General features: G+C 42.0%; 1 protein-coding gene and 1 long non-coding RNA gene across 3 annotated transcripts in view; one reads left to right on the forward strand and one right to left on the reverse strand.

The window, feature by feature from the left end:
* LOC130294212 (uncharacterized) overlaps window positions 1-13,557 on the reverse strand; it is a 30,257-nt gene extending 16,700 nt beyond the window's left edge. The window contains exons 1-2 of the long non-coding RNA XR_008848428.1: window positions 13,429-13,557; window positions 8,512-8,563 (exon numbers count right to left, since the gene is read on the reverse strand). This is a non-coding gene — a long non-coding RNA (uncharacterized LOC130294212). The remainder of the gene's footprint in view (window positions 1-8,511; window positions 8,564-13,428) is intronic.
* Window positions 1-18,667, forward strand: part of BTG4 (BTG anti-proliferation factor 4) — a 93,230-nt gene extending 74,563 nt beyond the window's left edge. Inside the window, exons 2-6 of one of the 2 annotated variants that reach the window (XM_056543789.1) lie at window positions 16,566-16,780; window positions 17,675-17,812; window positions 17,888-17,931; window positions 18,016-18,098; window positions 18,316-18,667. In XM_056543789.1, the coding sequence (XP_056399764.1) occupies window positions 16,608-16,780; window positions 17,675-17,812; window positions 17,888-17,931; window positions 18,016-18,098; window positions 18,316-18,510 (633 nt within the window). In that variant the 5' untranslated portion in view covers window positions 16,566-16,607 and the 3' untranslated portion in view covers window positions 18,511-18,667. Of the gene's footprint in view, window positions 1-16,565; window positions 16,781-17,674; window positions 17,813-17,887; window positions 18,099-18,315 lie in introns of both variants that reach the window. The other variant, XM_056543788.1, reaches the window with a different exon arrangement.
* The last annotated feature ends 581 nt before the right edge of the window (window positions 18,668-19,248 follow it).

Consider the following 19,248-nt stretch of genomic DNA (forward strand, 5'->3'; position numbering starts at 1 on the left):
TTCATAAAGGACAGACAACGCGTTTCGAGGGATCGCCCCTCTTCCTCAGGTCATGGAAGACATTTAGGAAGACAGGAACATCGGAGGTAGTGGATCCACTGAACCTGTATGGCAGATGACGCAGGTCGTACCAGGGAGCAGAGTCTAAGGTGCCACTGGTTTTCCCCAGAGCCCGCCGCAAAGTGGGATGGACTTGCTGAGGCAGGCGGCACCCAGATCGATACCCCTGGCACGACTCGACCACACAGGCGGCTGAGGAGATTCGAGGCACAGGAGGGATGTAGAAACTCGTTGTCAGGATAGCAGAAGGTCAGGGCAAGCGGCACTGGTGCGTAGTCGGGAACGTAGCAGGAGGTCAGAAGACAGGCGGCACAGAAGCAAGGTCAGGTCACAGAGTAAGGGGTCAGAAAAAAGGCAAGGCAAATCACAGTAACGCTTTCTCAATGGCACGAGGCATCAAAGATCCGGCAGGGAAGTGTGGGAGGAGCAGGAATTTATAAATGAATGACAGGTGCAAACTAATTATGGGTGCACTGGCCCTTTAAAGCTCCAGGAGACGGGGACATGTGCGCCGGAGCTGAGAAGCGGAAGAGGTGACAGAAGAGGACCGGGTGCGTCCCGCGATGCAAATCCGAGCCCCGCCAGCTGGTGGGGGAAGTGGGGCAATGCGCTCACGGACAGTAACCCCCCCCCCTTTGGTCTCCCCCTCTTTTTATGGTGCAGAAATTTCCTGAGAAGGTCATGGTCCAGGATATTCTCCTTCGGCTCCCAAGATCTTTCCCCTGGACCATAAACTTCCCAATCAACCAAGAAGAATTGTTTACCTCTCACGGTCTTGGAGGCAAGAATCTCTTTGACCTTGTAGACATCAGAAGAGCCGGAGACAGGCGTGGGGACTAGATTCTTCAGAGAAAACCGATTGATGACTAGAGGCTTGAGGAGGAAAACATGGAAAGAGTTAAGAATGCATAAAGTAGCAGGTAAACAAAATTTTTAGGAGACTGGATTACTTTTTTTGCAAAACCTGGAAGGGACCTAGAAAGCGAGGACCAAGCTTGTAGCATGGAACCCTGAACCGAATGTATTTAGAGGAAAGACAAACCTTGTCACAGGAGAAAAGGACGGAAGAGGTCTTCTACGCTTATCAGCCTGTGCCTTCATGCATGTGGAAGCTTGAGATAATGACTGTCGAGTTTGATGCCAGATGGAGGAAAAGTCACGGTCAAGGTCATCAACAGCAGGCACACCGGAAGAAACTGGAAGTTGAAGAGGAGGACGGAGATGGAGTCCGTAAACAACAAAGAAGGGTGAAGACCTCGTGGACTCGGGATCCTTATGATTATATGAGAATTCTGCCCAAGGAAGAAGGTCGACCCAATCATCTTGGCGAGCAGAGACAAAATGATGAAGAAAAGTCTCCAGAATTTGATTAACCCTCTCCAGCTGACAGTTAGACTGAGCGTGGTTGGCTGAGGAGAAGTCTAGTTTGATGTCTAGATGGGTACAGAGAGCTCTCCAGAATTTAGAAACAAACTAAATTCCCCGGTCCGAAACTATATGTTGTGGAAGACTATGTAGACGGAAGATTTGTAGCAAAAAGTACTTTTCCAGCTGTGGAGCAGATGGAAGACCAGGTAGAGGGATGAAATGAGCCATCTTGGAGAACCGATCGACCATGACCCAAATGACCGAGCTATTACAGGATGGTGGAAGATCAGTGATAAAATCCATAGTAATATGAGACCAGGGTGTCTCTGGAATGGGCAAAGGCTTTAAGAGTCCAGTAGGTTTCTTTTGAGGAGTCTTGTCTCAGGCACAAGTGATACAAGAACTAACAAAATTGGAGACATCACGTTCTAGTTGCGGCCACCAGTAGTGCAGAAAAATCTGAAGTAAAGTCTTACCTAATCCAGGATGACCTACCAACAAAGAAGAATTACCCCATTTCAGAACCTTGCGTCTCAATCTGGCGGGCACAAAGGATTTTCTAGGAGGAACTTGTTGAATATCGGCAGGAGCAGTGGAAATTAAGCGATCTGGAGGAATAATATGCCATGGAGGGGTTAAAGTGAATGGGACCAAGTAGTAATACCATGCACAACCTGAGGGAATTGTGGTGCTGTTTTTGGAAGTATTCATCTCGGGTTTTCTATTCCTGGATAACCCCTTTACCCATTTTACTGCTGATAGACTATATTCACACACAGTATTTTGGGATTCATTTTGGCTGCAAAACCTAAAAAAATAGTTTTGAGTACTATTGAAAAACTGCTTTATTTTACAGACTTTTTGGCCATTTCCTAAAAGCATCTAATATATATATATATATATATATATATATATATATATATATATATATCCAACATCAGAAAAATTGCTGAAATTTGAGATGACAATTTCTGTATTTTTTTTAATTTTTATTAAAAATTGCATTGGGGAGGGGCTAAAAATACAGGCCTGTGCACATTGGTGGAAATTTAGGAGAAAAGAGGCTTAAGTAAAAGAATGCTGGCCTAATGGTAGGTCCACTTTGCATTCCTGCCCCTGTGAATAATATCCCTTGCCATCCCCCTGAAAATGGGATGCTGATGTATACTGTGAACGGAAGCATCGGACCCCATTCACTTCTATTGACCTTTTGGGATGTTTGCGCCTTTGTAAAAGCGCAACAGCCCTTGTTTTTGGCTCCACTTAAAATAGCTGAAATGTCCCAAACTGATGCACTAGGTGACTCCGTTCAGCCATACAAGTGAATGAAGTTCGCTACTTCCATTAACAGTATTTGTCGGTATCCCGTTTTCCTTAGGATGCTGGCGAATATGGTTAAAGGGGACAGGAACACAATGTATATATCAACAATAAATAATAATGTTTACATTAAAAGCACAGAGTGATTTTCCCACTGACTTACATTATAAAGAAAAACGCATTGCAACGTATATGTTTTTTTTCAGTATACAGTAGCATAGTTGACTATGCTTTTGTATACAGCAGAATTTAATATAATGGAATGGAAACTGTGAAATGTAAACACAAAGTGCTGCGTTAACCCAGCCTAAGGCTATAAGCGCACGGTGGAATTTCACGGTGGGATTCTGTGGAAAGTTTGCCGAAATTTACTGCCCATTGATTTCAATGGGATTCTGCAGTCCTATTTAAACAACAGGATCTCTGAGGCAGGCATTCTGCAGTGGAAAGTTCTTTTTCAGTATTGCGCAAAAATATAAGCTCTGTCTGTCCATACTGACTTGCCATTTGTGACTATGGCGTTTTTGTCCATGAAATCTTGGCGTTCCTCTTCCATAGAAGTCTATGGGAGCAAAAATGCTATCAAAAACTCCATGTGAGTTTTGCGTTGGTGTCTTTTCAAAATCCTTGAGTCACATGATGAAAGAATCACATGACTTGTCATGATAAAAACACTGTTGAAAAATGGCAAACAAAAGAAACTGCAAAGACTAAAACCTTCTATTTTTGAAAAAAATAACGCCTCTAAAAACTGCATCTTGGATGTGCAAAATTAAGGGAAAGTTTTAGTTGGAGATTTTTTTCTGGCAGAAAAGAAAAAAAAAACAAGAAAAAAAAAAACACATGGAAACCTAGCCTTAGCATATTGTGGATTACCAATTTCCAGTTTTGATGAATAAAGTCAGCATGTTATTTTGTCTGTGTGTAAAAGATTTCCTAAGGCTGGAACTCCACTGAGGTTTTTTTTTGCAAAAACGCCATTAAAAACACCAATTTTCCCGCACGGCGTTTTTTCTGTGAAAAAACGCCACAGCCAGATGTTAGCTGCAAGTCAATAGTAAACTGCAAAATGCCAGATTCACTTGGAATTTTCCAGGAGTGATACCTGCAGTGATCTTTCCTTAACTACAAGTACTACTACTCCCAACATGGAGTACACTCTGCTCCATGCTGGGAGCTGTAGTACCTGCATTAATAGACAGATCACAGCGGGTGTCAGAAGTTAAACTCGCTGCGATCTGTCTATTAATGTGGGTACTACAGCTCCCAGCATGGAGCAGAGTGTACTCCATGTTGGGAGTAGTAGTGCCTGCTAAAGGACACATCACAGCAGGGGTCACTACTGACACCTGCTGTGACCGTCCTGTCTATAGCAGAGATGGAGCGGCTGTATACATCTTTTCCTCAGAGCTGTGATTGGCTGCAACCATCCAGCCAATCACAGCTCTGGGTGGGAAATATGAATGGCCAGTGATGTGAATAGAGCAGAGATGTGAACGCTGTATAGAGCCACATCTCTGCTATATTATGGACGATCGCATCGGGTGTCAGACCGACACCCGGGGCGATATGTCTATAGTACAGGTACTACTACTCCCAGCATGGAACAGTGTGTTCCATGCTGGGAGTAGTAGTACCACATAAAAAATGTGGGGAAAAAAGAGGAAAAGAGGAAAAAAAAAGTTAAACACACACACACACATTAATAAAAATTTTGTTATAAAAAATAAACAATTAGTTAAATACATTTTTACATCCCTACTGCATCTTTTTATAATTTTAATTTTAAATTTTTTTTTTTGGTACCCAACTATTTTGTAAAAAAGGGCCAAAAAGGCAAATTCCACACAAAGGTAAAAATGCCAGAAAAAACACCAGAAAAAAACGCCAAAACGCAGGGGAAAACGGTGGCAGTTTTTCTGGCGTTTTTTCTGGTGTTTTTAGGCCACAAAAAATCGCAGGGCAAAAATCTCAGTGCAGTCCTAGCCTAAGTGTGGTTTCAGTTTGCGTGACTTGCAACTTTTTAAAGTAAGTTGCACCCTGAAAATCTGCCTTGATGAATTCCTAATTACTAAAAAAAATACAGATACTGTAGGATAGAAGACTTTGAAAGGTTTACTAAATTAAATGTCCCAAAACATGCTCCCAAAATACACTGTGACAAAAAAATTTTTGACAAATTCCCACAAAAAGTCTTTTAAAACAATAGTAAATACCCCCACTGAATTTATTAGGCTGAATATATTCAATACATTCACTAATTTTCTTCATGTTTAGGGCAGGTTCACATTACAGAATCCGTGGCAGGAAAATTTCTAACATTTTACCTTCAGGCAACGGAATTTCTGACGGAAATTCTGAAGCAGAATTCTGGTCAGAAATTCTATAGTGCCAACCCGGCTTTACATTTATTTTGAGGGACTGAAAAGTGCCGACAGGTCTGCAAAATAAATGTACACATTCAAAAAATGAGCCGAACTTGTCACTGGCTTACTGTATTCACCCTATTCAATTTAACATTGCACTATATATTGGTGTTGCTTTTTGACAGGTTGCAGACACATATACCAGGGCAATGTGACATGAACCTATAGTAGGTTGTGTCAGACTTCACTCCCATCCAGCTGACCTCCATGAGATGAATTAATGATATCTAGAGACACCTGTGTCAGGCCGATCTCCTGTGTAGTCTGACCTATTTATTCTGCAGTCAGTGGAATAGGACTATGCCAAAGGAAGCTTGTCCTCAGGTAAGTGTGCACAACAGGGGGTTGGTTGGACTTTGTTACAAAGAGAAAGTCTATCAAAACCTGTGTAGAGGAAGAGTGGTGCAGTTGCCCATAGCAACTGATTAGACTGCTTTCATTTTTCCCAGGTCTTCAAAAAAAAAAAAAAAAAAAAATGGAAGTCTGGTTGCTGTGGGCAACTGCCACTATTCCTCTGCACAGGTTTTGATAAAGCCCAATCCTGAAGTCACTTAAGGACACCACAGGGGAGATTTATCAAAACCTGTGTAGAGGAAGAGTGGCAGTTGCCCATAGCAACCAGACTTCCTTCACCTAGTAAAACAGACCAAGGTTGCCCTCTGTTCACTCTGAGCTAGTTTTGCATTTGAGCAAAGTTTTTCAGGAGTTGCACTATAATGATAAATTTGGTGCAAGACAGTAAAAAAAAAATAAATAAATAAAAAAATATATATAACTTCTGGTTAACTGACTGTTACATCCTATAAATGGAAAGTAACTACAGCAAACTGTCAGAAGAAAGTTGTCTGCTGCTGAGGGATAGGATTTCTCAGCACATTGGGGGAGACTTATTAATCATGTGTAGAGGAAGAATGGTGCAGTTGCCTATAGCATACATTTTTCTGAATTTGCTTTTATTTAACCCCTTGGGGACTGAGCCAATTTTGACACATTCTAATTTTTAGTGGTAAATTTTTGTTACTTGCATAATTTTTGAAGCTCTCTTCTTGTAAAGAAAATACATGCCAAATTATATATTGTTTCACTTATACATTATGTCTACTTTATTAGAGATGAGTGAAGTAAGCAATTCGATTTCGTCACTAACTTCTCTGCTCGGCGTTTGCTGAATTTAGCCTGCATAAATGAGTTCAGCTTTCAGGATCTCCGGTGGGCTGGAGTCTCTCTAGGACTGTATTCACCTTTTCCAGCCCCCCCCCAGAGCACCTGAAAGCTGAACTCATTTATGCAGGATAAAGTCAGTCACCGCCGAGCCGCAAGGTTTGTGAAAAATCTAATCACTGTAACTTCACTCATCTCTATACTTTTATGTTGACATGTTTTTTACTTTTTTGAAGACGTTGGAGGGCCTCAAAGTTTCGCAGTAAATTTCCAATTTTTTTTTTTTTTTTTTTTTTTTTTTTTTTTTTTTTTACACACTAACATGTTCTTGTAGACCCATATTTATTTTTACAAGGGGTAAAGGGAGAGCCCCCAAAATTTGTAACTCAATTTCTTTTAAGTAAGAAAATACCTCACATGTGGCTGTAAAGTGCACTAGAGGGCTCAGAAAGGAAGGAGCGACAATGGGATTTTGGAGAGTGAATTTTGCTGAAATGGTTTCTGCAGGGCATGTCGCATTTAGGAAGCCCCTATGGTGCCAGAACAGCGAAAAACACCACATGGCATACTTTTTTGGAAACTACACCCCTTAAACTTAACAAGGGGTACATCGAGCATTTACACCCCACAGGTATTTGACGACTTTGTGTTGAAGTTTGTGTTCTAAAATGCTGAGGTTACTCCAAATTTTTCATCTTTACAAGGGGTAATAGGTGAAAATGTCCCCCGAAATTGTAACCCCATTTCTCTTGAGTAAGGAAATCTTGTATGTGGACAAAGTGCGCTTTGGGTGCACTACAATGTTCAGAAGGGGAGGTGCGACAATGGAATTTTGGAGAGAGTATTTGGTTGGAATAGAAGTCTGGGACCATGTGCGTTTTTACAAAGCCCCTGTGGACGTGCCAGACTAGTGGACCCACCCCTCACAGAATATAATGGGTGCAGTGAGAATTTACACCACACTGGTGTTTAACAGATCTTTTTAACAGTGGGATAAGCAAATGAGAATTTTTCACTTTCACGAACCACTGCATGGTGTAAATGTTATATTCCGTGAGGGGTGCATTTTCCAAAAAAATGGGGTCACGTGTGGTTATTTTGCGTTTGTCAGAACCGCTGTAAAATCAGCCACACCTGTGCAAATTGCCAGTTTATGCCTCAAATGTAGATAGTGCACTCACTCCTGAGTCATGCAGTGTGCCCGCAGAGCATTTTACATGCACATATGGGGTATTTCTGTACTTGGGAGAAATTGTGATATATAAAATTTTTTTTTTTTTTTTTTTTCACTAACATGCTGGTGTAGACCCCAACTTTACCTTTTCATAAGGGGTAAAAGACACAAAAAAAAATTGTAACACAATTTCTCCAGAGTATGAAAACCCGCCATATGTGGCCCTAAACTGTTGCCTTGAAATATGACAGGGCTCCGAAGTGAGAGCGCCATGTGCATTTAAGGCTTAAATTAGGGATTTTCATAGGGGTGTAGCTGGATGCAAGAGTTACACTTGCCTCCTCCACCAGAGTTACTGTATCAGTTTCCCCCAAACAGGGTGCCTCCAGCTGTTGCAAAACACCCAACATGCCTCGACAGTCCATGGCTGTCCAGCAATACTGGGAGTTATTTTGCAACAGCTGGAGGCTCAGGTTTGGAAAAACTGATGTACAAGATTTTTTATTTTTTTGGGTAAAATGACTGATGGCACAAAAAATAAGCCATCATATGTGTTTTTAGGTGCAAAATTGAAAGGGTTATGATTTTTAAAAGGTGAGGAGGAAAAATGAAATTGCCAAAAAAAATGGAAAAACCCTGCGTCCTTAAGGGGTTAAAATATAACCTTTTATTTAAATCCTATTAAAATGTATTCTACACAACAATGTGTAATGAGGCTATTATAGGTATTCTGTATGGTGTGCACGAAAAATAGCAAAAGAATATGCATCTTATTTAATAGAAGAGAACCTAAGGATGTATCTAGGTAGTGTATACAAAAATAACCTAAAGATCAATATAGGTAATGTATATAGTGAAGAATGCACCTCACAAAATCTGAGATGACTATTTTTAGTATAGTGTTAATGCATATAGACTGTTCTATACACTAATGAGCAATGGTCAGAATAAACACATGTATAAGTGCCACTAAAGAAACAAATAACATAAATGGTCACTTACGGTTTTGCAGGACAGGCACATGATGTAGCAGGAAACAGCAATATGGCAAATTCTAATAGAAAACAGTACATATGATAAGCCAATTAATTGGATGGAATTCAAGCATAGACCGTCCACTATAGGACCCTAGATCACCCTATCTGACCATATGATAAAGGACCTAATTATGATGCATCACCATTTACAGACTACAAAAAATGATAAAGTGGAATATAATGTGCTCAAAAAAATATACAAAAGGATAAAATCTATTAGCTTCCTCAACACATTTCCGCCAATTTATGATGGTATCAGGGTTCCTCAGGAGGGAGTCACAAATGCAGGAGTAGACACTATGCAGGGAAAAAGATATAGCATAAAATGTATAAGCGTATCCCCGTAGCCAAGGTGCACAGAGACCATGCATGGGAATTGGTTATGCAACAGCTGGAGGCACATTGATTGGGAATGGGAAACACTGAGTTAAGTAACAGACTACCGCAGTGTCTCCACACCAGTTTCCGAACGCAGTGCCTCCAGTTGTAGCAAAACTCCCAGCATGCCCAGACAGCCGAAGGGCATGTTGGGAGTTGTAGTTATGAAACAACTGGAGAACATCTTGGAGACCACAGTGTAGTGGTCTCCATTGTCCTTCCAGATGTTACAAAACTACAACTCCCAGCATGCCTGGACTGTCTGGGCATGCTGAGAGTTGTAGTTTGGCATCATCAGAAAGGACAGTGATCTCCAAACTGTGGCCCTCCAGATGTTGTAGTTTTGAAACTCCTAAAGCGGCAGTGAAGATGACTTTACAGCGATCTTCACTGCTGCAGCTGCCTCCACTTGCCTGCCGGCTCCGTGTCCTCAGTCCCAACGTGACGAAGGTACCTGCCGCCATCTTTCCCCCACATTCTGTCTGGGCTCCCAGAGCAGGGGATCTAAACTGTCAAATGCCGGACATTACCGATTGGTTTATTCCAGGCATTAACCCTTTAGACACCACAATCAAAGTTGCATGCCAGTTAGCTCAGCAGAGTCAATTGGGACATATGCAGCAAAATAGTGTCCCAATCATCTGAGCAGATGACAGGAGGGCCCTTATCTGCCTCCTAGCTATCGAATCGGCGCTCCGATGTCTTCAGCCAGTCACATATTATAAAAAAATGTTTTATATTTTCTCTGCTGTAGTTTTGTGGTGACATAATAGTACATTGTAATGACAATCGATGCACAAAAAGCCCTTTTATGGGTCTGTAGGCGCAAAAATTGAAGTTATGATTAAGAGTGGGGAGAAAAATAAAAGTACAAAAAATTGGCCTGGTCCTTAACTACCATGAACGTGTATACATGTCCATGTGCCATTAAGCAGGTATGGTGCGGGCTCCCAACTCAAGCCCACACCATGCCGGCCCCCAGCTGATTCTTGTAACTGGGGGCCAGCGTTAATAGCCGACAAGCAGCGGCTATTAACCCTTTAGATCGCTGCTGACAGCAGCGTCTAAAGGTACCTTTTAAAAACGCACATTAACCCCTTCTTTATTAAAAGTTCAAATCGCCCCCTTTTCCCAAATTCCATATAAAATATATAAACCTGTGTCGCCACGTGCGTAAATGTCTGAACTATAAAAATATAAGGTTAATTAAACCACATGGTCAATGGGGTGTACATGTAAAAAAAAAAAAAAAAAAAATTGCATATTCTTGGTCACTTTGAGCACTTTTTACAATTTTTTTTTTTTTAGGGTATACAAAGTCTGATCAAAACAATCATGGTACCGATAGAAACATCAGATCATGGTGCAAAAAAAATGAGGCCACATATGATCCCGTAAACAGAAGAAGAAAAAGTTATAGGGGTCAGATGACAACTTAAAACATACTCATTTTGGTGCATTTAGTTATTTATTGCCTTTTTTTTTTTTTTTTTTTTTTTTTTTAAGTAGTAAAATAAAGAACCTATATAAATTGGATATCATTGTAACCGTATGGACCTGCATAATAAATATATGGTGTCATTTTTACTGAAACGTGCACTGCATAGAATCAGAAGCCCCCCAAATTTACAAAATGGCTTTTTTTTTTTTTTTTTTTTTTCTGGGTTTGCTGTAAATTTTGTGGTGAAATGATTGATGTCCTTACAAAGTACAATTGGTGGTGCAAAGAAATAAGCCCTCATGAGTCAGTAGGTGCAAAATTGAAAGCGTTATTTTTTTTTTTTTCCCTCAACTTCTAAAAATCATGAGTGGAAAAACCCATGGTCCTTTAACCCCTTGGGGACGGAGCCCATTATGACCCTAAGGACGGGAGCATTTTTTGCAAATCTGACCACTGTCACTTTAAGCATTAAAAACTCGGGAATGCTTTTACTTATAAATTTGATTCCGAGATTGTTTTTTCGTGACATATTCTACTTTATGTTAGTGGTAAATTTTCGGAGATATTTGCATCCTTTCTTGGTGAAAAAGTTGAAAATGTCATGAAAAATTTGAAAATATAGCATTTTTCGAACTTTGAAGCTCTCTGCTTATAAGGAATATGGATATTCCAAGTAAATTTTATATATTGATTCACATATACAATATGTCTACTTTATGTTTGCATCATAAAATTGACAAGTTTTTACTTTTGGAAGACACCAGAGGGCTTCAAAGTTCAGCAGCAATTTTTCGCAAAATTTTCAAAATCGGAATTTTTCAGGGACCAGTTCAGGTTTGATGTGGATTTGAAGGGTCTTCTGGTTAGAAATACCCGAAAAATGACCCATTATAAAAACTGCACCCCTCAAAGTATTCAAAATGACATTCAGTAAGGGTGTTAACCCTTTAGGTGTTTCACAGGAATAGCAGCAAAGTGAAGGAGAAAATTCAAAATCTTCATTTTTTACACTGGCATGTTCTTGTAGACCCAGTTTTTGAATTTTTACAAGGGGTAAAAGGAAAAAAATCCTCTCAAAATTTGTAGCCCAATTTCTCTCGAGTAAGCACATACCTCATATGTCTATGTAAAGTGTTCGGCGGGCGCAGTAGAGGGCTCGGAAGCGAAGGAGCAACAATGGGATTTAGGAGAGTGAGTTTTTCTGAAATGGTTTTTGGGGGGCATGTCGCATTTAGGAAGCCCCTATGGTGCCAGGACAGCAAAAAAAAAAACACATCGCACACTATTATGGAAACGACACCCCTCAAGGAACGTAACAAGGGGTACAGTGAGCATTTACACCCCACTGGTGTTTGACAGATCTTTGGAACAGTGGGCTGTGCAAACAAAAATTTTATTTTTCATTTTCACGTACCACTGTCCCAAAAATCTGTCAGACCCCTGTGGGGCGTAAATGCTCACTGTACCCCTTATTACATTCCGTGAGGGGTGTAGTTTCCAAAATGGGGTCACATGTGGGTATTTATTTTTTGCATTTATGTCAGAACCGCTGTAAAATCAGCCACCCCTGTGCAAATCACCAATTTCGGCCTCAAATGTACATGGTGCACTCTCACTCCTGAGCCTTGTTATGCGCCCGCAGAGCATTTTACACCCATATATGGGGTATTTCCGTACTCAGGAGAAATTGCGTTACAAATTTTGGGGGTCTCTTTTTCCTTTTACCTCTTGTGAAAATAAAAAGTAAAGGGCAACACCAGCATGTTAGTGTAAAAAAAAAAAAAAATTTTTTACACTAACAGGCTGGTGTAGACCCCAACTTTTCCTTTTCATAAGGGGTAAAAGGAGAAACCCCCCCCCCCCAAAATTTGTAATGCAATTTCTCCTGATTACGGCGATACCCCATATGTGGCCCTAAACTGTTTCCTTGAAATACGACAGGGCTCCAAAGTGAGAGAGCACCATGCGCATTTGAGGACTAAATTAGGGATTGCATAGGGGTATTCTACGCCAGTGATTCCCAAACAGGGTGTCTCCAGCTGTTGCTAAACTCCCAGCATGCCTGGACAATCAGCAATGAAATGCTGGGAGTTGTAGTTTTGCAACAGCTGGAGGCTCCGTTTTGGAAACACTGCTGTACAATACGTTTTTCATTTTTATTGGGGGGGGGGGGGACAGTGTAAGGGGGTGTTTATGTAGTGTTTTACTCTTTATTATGTGGTAGTGTAGTGTTTTTAGGGTACATTCACACTGGCGGGTTACGGTGAGTTTCCCGCTAGGAATTTGCGCTGCGGCGAAAAATTTGCCGCAGCTCATACTTGAAGCAGGAAACTTGCTGTAAACCCGCCCGTGTGAATGTACCCTGTACGTTCACATGGGGGGGGGGGGGGGGGGCAAACCTCCAGCTGTTTCAAAACTACAACTCCCAGCATGCACGGTCCGTCAGTACATGCTGGGAGTTGTAGTTTTGCAACAGCTGGAGGCACACTGGTTGGAAAACCTTCAGTTAGGTTCTGTTACCTAACTCAGTATTTTCCAACCAGTGTGCCTCCAGCTGTTGTAAAACTACAATTCCCAGCATGTCTGATCACAGAAGGGCATGCTGGGAGATGTAGTTATGCAACAGCTGGAGGTACGCAACTACAACTCCCAGCATGCCCAGACAGCTTTTTTCTGTGTGGGCATGCTGGAATTTGTAGTTTTGCAACATCTGGAGTGCTACAATTTGGAGACCACTGAACAGTGATCTCCAAACTGTGGACCTCCAGATGTTGCAAAACTACAACTCCCAGCATGCCCAGACAGCAAACAGCCTGTGTGGGCATGCTAGGAGTAGTAGTTTTGCAAGATCTAGAGGGCAGTATAGAGATCACTGTGCAGTGGTCTCTAAACTGCAGACCTCCAGCTGTTGCAAAACTACAAATTCCAGCATGCCCACACAGCAAACAGCTGTCTGGGCATGCTGGGAGTTGTAGTTTTGCAACATCTGGAGGGCTACAGTCTAGAGACCACTATAGTGGTCTCAGACTGTAGCCCTCTAGATGTTGCTAGGCAACTACTCACCGGCTTCGGTCGCATCCGGGAGCCGTCCTCTTCTGCCGCCGCAGATCTCCGTCGCCGACCGCCGATCCCCGTTGCTCCGCTGCCTCCGGAGGGGTAAGTGGACTCCGGCGCTGCTCCTCTTCGTTTTCCCCGTTCTGCCCCGCCTATTGTGGGAGGGCAGGACGGGGAAAACGAAAGTAAACCCCTCCACCCCAGATCTGCTATTGGTGGTCGCGTCTAGACCACCAATAGCAGAGATAGGAGGGGTGGTAACTCTGCCACCTCACTCCTATCGCTTTAGGGGGATCGTGGGTGTCTTAGACACCCGCGATCCCCCTTCTATTCCGGGTCACCATAGACCCGTAATGACCCGGAATCGGCGCAAATCGCAAGTGTGAATTCACTTGCGATTTGCGCCGATCGCCGACGTGGGGGGGGGGGGGGCATTTGCACGGGGTGCCTGCTGATAGATATCAGCAGTCACCCCGGCGCGCGGCGGGGGCCGAAATTCCCACGGGCGTATGGATACGCCCTTCGTCCCCAACAGGTTAAAGGGGTTGTGCGCTGCCCTGACTTTCGGAGCTCCGCTCACAGCGTCCGGAAGTTCATTACTCCGAACGCTGTGTGCGGACTTCCGTGTTCGCCCGGCCCCCTCGTGCCGTCTCGTCCGCCCCCTCTACCAAAGTCTATGGGAAGGGGGCGTGACAGCGGTTGCACCCCCTACCCATAGACTTTCGTTGAGGGGGCGGGCGAGACGTCGCAGCCGCGAACACGGAAGCGCCCACACAGCGTTCGGAGTAATGAACTTCCAGACGCTGTGAGCGGAGCTCCGAAAGTCATGGCAGCGCACAACCCCTTTAAGGGGTTATGGTCAAAATGGCCCTTAGGGGGTCTAAATAGTATTGCAGTGCAAATCTTACTGCTTTTGTGTTTATATATTGCCAGTATGCTAAGAAGGGTATGCCAATGTATACACTTTTGGGCAGCAGTGGGTTAATTTTGTGGGGTATTTTGATGATTCCAAATTATCCCCCCCCCCCCCCCCCCATGTTTTCAAAGCTTAACATGGGGGAGACTTGTCAAAATCTGTGCAGAGAAAAAGTTGACTAGTTGCCCATAGCAACCAATCTTTTTTTTTTTTTTTTTTTTTCCAGGGGCCTTTTTTAAAATGAAAGTGACCTGAATTTTTATGAGCAACTGTACTATTCTTCTACACCGATTTTGATAAACTTCCACAGATTATTCTAATATATTTTGTGATGCAGATTTTGAAATTAATTATCCACTTAAGGACATTACTGCAACTTCACAAAGTAGAGTGCATGATGCTTTTCTAAGCTAGACTCTACCATATGAGTGGTGAGGTGACTTAAAGGGGTACTCCAGCTGCTCTATGCTCCACAGGAAGTTATTTTCTTTGTTTAAACGTCTGTCTACAGTGCTCTCTGCTGACACCTCTGCTCTGGACAGACCTCTCCTGCTCTGGACAGTTCCTGACATGGACAGAGGTGTCAGAGAGCACTGTGGTCAGACTAAAATTCAAAGAAAGAAAATAACTTCCTCTGGAACATACAGCAGCTAAGTACTGGAAGGGTTAAGATCTTTAAATAGAAGTTTCATGTACTACTGCCAGACATATAAATCAACATCCTGCAGAAAATGGGGTGCCAATGTATACTGTAACTGAGGACAGTGGTAGCCATTAATTTCAAAGGCAGACTTAACCCTTTTAAAGACACATGTATGCCCTGTGCCCACTTCCATTCTGTGATGCACGCCCAGGAGCTGAGCATGTGAGATGGTGGCTAATGCTTAACATCACTGTGGTGATGTTGGGCATTAACCCTTTAGACGCCACAATCAAAGTTGATCCTGGGTGCTGATCAGGACCACTGCTTTGATTTGGGTATTGTTGTAACTGCATGGATCTACAGAATAAAGAACACATCGCTTTTACTGAAAAGTGCACTGGGTAGAAGCAGAAGGCCCCAAAAGTTGCAAAATAACATGTTTTATTTTGTTCTTTTCGTTGCCGTAGACTTTGTAACGAAAATCAATCATCTCACCATGAAGTAAAATTGGTGGTGCAAAAAGTCCTTTTAAAATGTTGGGAGGGGGACAAAAGTGCAAAATAACTGACCCCTTAAAGGGTTAAAAGCAAGGACTGCTATGTTGTCCAGTCTGATTAAAATGGCAGATGCATCCCACGAATGGCATCCGCTATCCTTTTGTGGTGTCCCGGCACCGTATTTCATACTGTGCCTTGGTTATTAGTCCCCAAAGTCAGAGTCCCTAGGACTGACTTGGTCCGCTTCCCTAATTAGCACTTAGTCACCCCTTAGCAACTTGATAATTATAAATATTATCATTGTAAATGTGTATATTGTGTTACACACTTGTTTAGCGTTGCAGGACGTACGGGTCATGTGACTTGGTTCAGAACTCTATGGTATGTTGAAGGACCTTAGGTGGTTCTTAACTCACGTGTTCTCCCATAATGCCGTGTAACGGTGAGTGACAGTAGTTTTAGACCAATCCAAAACAACCCGCCCCTGCCCATATAAGGGAGCTGCGGCCATTGATCTCGCTCTTCTCTCTTGGGTTGCTGACTCTGATTGAGGTAGGACTTCCGCAACTTTCAAGTGTGTTTACTAGGCCCAAAGCCTTGCGGCCTCGGCCTATACCACAGCGGTTATATATTTATAATTCCCCACTACTCTCCACAAGATCACTGGACCTAAACGCACCCCTAAATCCAGCGGATCTATGCGACGGAATCTTCCTAAAGCTAAATTGAGCTTATCTGATCTCAACCAACTGTCAATCGCTGCTCAGCTACAAATAGACTTTATTATCTGAACTGTTATTGCTGTTGTCTGCTTCAGAAAATCTTCAGTAAAAGTTCCTGCAAGTTTCAGTTTACAGTGGTTGTGGGCAATCCATTTATTACGCATTCACCTTCTTAGGAAGGGTGGCGATAGGCCCAGCACCATTACAGTATTTAACCCCCACCCTGGCGTCACGAGTGACAAATGTTAACAGTGCCCTTTATAATCCAGGACAGCACCACACTTTGTTACAGTATACACTGGCATTCCATTATGCATATTGAAAATGTGTGAACATGTCCTTAATGCAGACTTCTCCACTTTCTCCAGCTCTTCCATTCCTCCTGTGTCAGAAAACCAAAGTAAATAATAATGAAGGAAGAAATTGCAGCCACAGTTGTCTTTATCACTATGCTAGTGAAGAAGCACAGGAAGCTGAGTAAGCTGAAAATAGAAAGGTTTGCTGCTAAATTGACAACCATACTATTTGCAAGGTATAAAACACATTGGTATGCAGAAAATCCATCAAAAGGACAAGCTTTTAGGTAAGCGGCTTTAAACGTATGCTTGAACTTTTGTGACCCTGCTTACAAAAGGACTTTGGGTCCTTGCCTGTGCCACCTCAGAGGGGGTATAGACTCAACACTCAGTGTAATGTGCCAGATTTTAAAACTGTTGGAGCCACTGTTAAATGTCTGTCCTAATGTAAAGTGGAACCAAGCTTTAAGCTAATTTTTTGATGACTTGGTGCACAAATGGAAACTTTGGTCCTGACGATGTAGATGTCTTTAGCCAAAAAAACTGATTTCCTCCCCGGTACTTCTCTTGAGCAGGGGTTAACACACACCCTCCATTCATCTCTATGGGAGAGCCAAAGCAATGTACATATGTCCAGCTCTCCCATCAATTCTAGCAACGTAACACAGGTAACTACTAAAGTATGCATAGACTCTACACAAGACACTTGTCAATGTATTGAATGTACTCAGTAGTTCTACCAGTTAATAGAAGTTACTGCTGATGTGACGTAACTATGGTTATATTCTTTATTTGAGAAGTAATTGCAGCTCAATACTCCCGAAATTTCTTCTGCGTTTTCTTCTCTCCCCACCTTTCAATGTGATGTACACGTTACTGTTTACATTTCACTCTTTCCTCTATAAATTGTAAAATCAGAATGCTTTTTTAATTGTCTGGTAAATGACTAATTTTCCCTCATACAATGTTTTGTATTTCTGAGCACTCTTCTGAGAAGCATGGAGGGAGCCTGTTGACCACTGCTTCATGCAAAGGTTGCCAGACTGGCCCAAAGTTATCAGTGACATCACTGAACCACACGCCTACCTACCTTTCCTCCTGCCAATGTTCTAATGTTTGTGTTAATCCAACATGAGTCTTTATGGCTGCAGTCCTAATATTTTATAACTGCAATCTTTCAGATGTATAAGAATTAATAAGTGTCAGTCAGTTGACTCTGTCTTGGAGCAGGCCTGTGCAGAAAGTGATATAGAATTTGAGGACCTTGGACTGCCAAAGGAAATGACCATATGGGTGGACCCATTTGAAGTGTGCTGCAGGTAAAAGTGTAGTGTAATTGTATGTATACAATGGGTTAAAACATAGCATAACTTAGAATTACTATTCCTGCACAGATATGGTGAGAAAAATAGCCCATTCACAATTGCAAGCTTTATGGGTAAGGACAACTGTAATGTGTCTAAAAGAATAAGCACAGCTGTAGAGAAGGCCACTTCTGACTATCACTCTGGGACATCATCAGATGAAGACACTAATTCTATAAAGGAACCAAAGACCATCCCTACTGTGAGCAATCCCAACAGTATCTACCAGGTACATATGAAGGTATGTGACTCTTCATTCCTGGCTTTGGGGGAGGTCGCAAAGAGTTATCATAAGAGGTCCATAGCATATATCACATGTGGTGCTTATGACCTTTTTACAGAGCAGGAAGTTGGCAATAGATGGGCATCCTTGCACCTGTACAGCAGTAGGTAGCAATACATAGTTTGTGTGCACATAACTTGAATGACTAACTGTAATCCTGGTTTGTCTCTTGCAGTGTACAGATTACAGCCAACCTACACAAACCTGGTCCCAATTTCCTCGGCGAAAGAACTACCCAAATGATGGGTATCAACAGCAACAGCCTGTGGGCTACTATCCTCAGCGCACAGCTTACAAACCTTACAGACCAGCTGCTACATTTTCAGGTCCTCGCATTGACCGCTATCACTGGGTAAACATAAGACGGTGACTAAGTTATTTTAGAAAAAATCCTCTGCACATTTTTTTTATACAATGTTTTTATGAAAAATAACTATTTATATTTTACATGTGTGTCTTGTGATGTTACTATACGCTGACATATTTGTTTTTAAAAAAATGAATAAATTAAGCAATTTTTAAATGTGTCGCGTTTCATAATATCAATGGTCTCTTTATATTGACCCATGGAAGATTCTGACATCCATACCTCTTTTGAAGTTTAACAGTACTGTAACTAGTGAAATCTTGCATGTCTTCCTCCATATACGTTTTTTTTTTTTTTTTTTTTTAAATCATGAAGAGAATTTTTTTGCAATTGCTTTCAGTATGAAACTGAATTTTCTAAGTGGCCACTAAGGGTCCTCTTGGGACACAACAGTCCTGCAGTGTCCAGTAAGGATAGACCTATTTCTAGTTTTCCATCATAAAGTGTGGTGTATTTTTAACAAGTAGTTAATTGTTTTACCAGCAAAGACTTTAAGTCTAACTATTTAATTACCTTGTTATACCTGCTATGCCTGGTAAAGCTGAAATTGTGCAGTGAAATGCTCTGCATGATGGTCCAATAAAGCCACTTCCCTTTACATGGTGATTCTGATCGGCATCGGCGAACTCCTGTAAACTTTTTTTTGAAGTGTTCCCTGTGTCTGCTGCTATTGAACGGGAAGGCTGCAGATCCAATCTTTGTTTTACCTTAGACACCTCCTACCATTGTCATGTATGGGTT

Source organism: Hyla sarda, chromosome 10, assembly GCF_029499605.1.
Source record: "Hyla sarda isolate aHylSar1 chromosome 10, aHylSar1.hap1, whole genome shotgun sequence".
NCBI lineage: Eukaryota > Metazoa > Chordata > Amphibia > Anura > Hylidae > Hyla > Hyla sarda.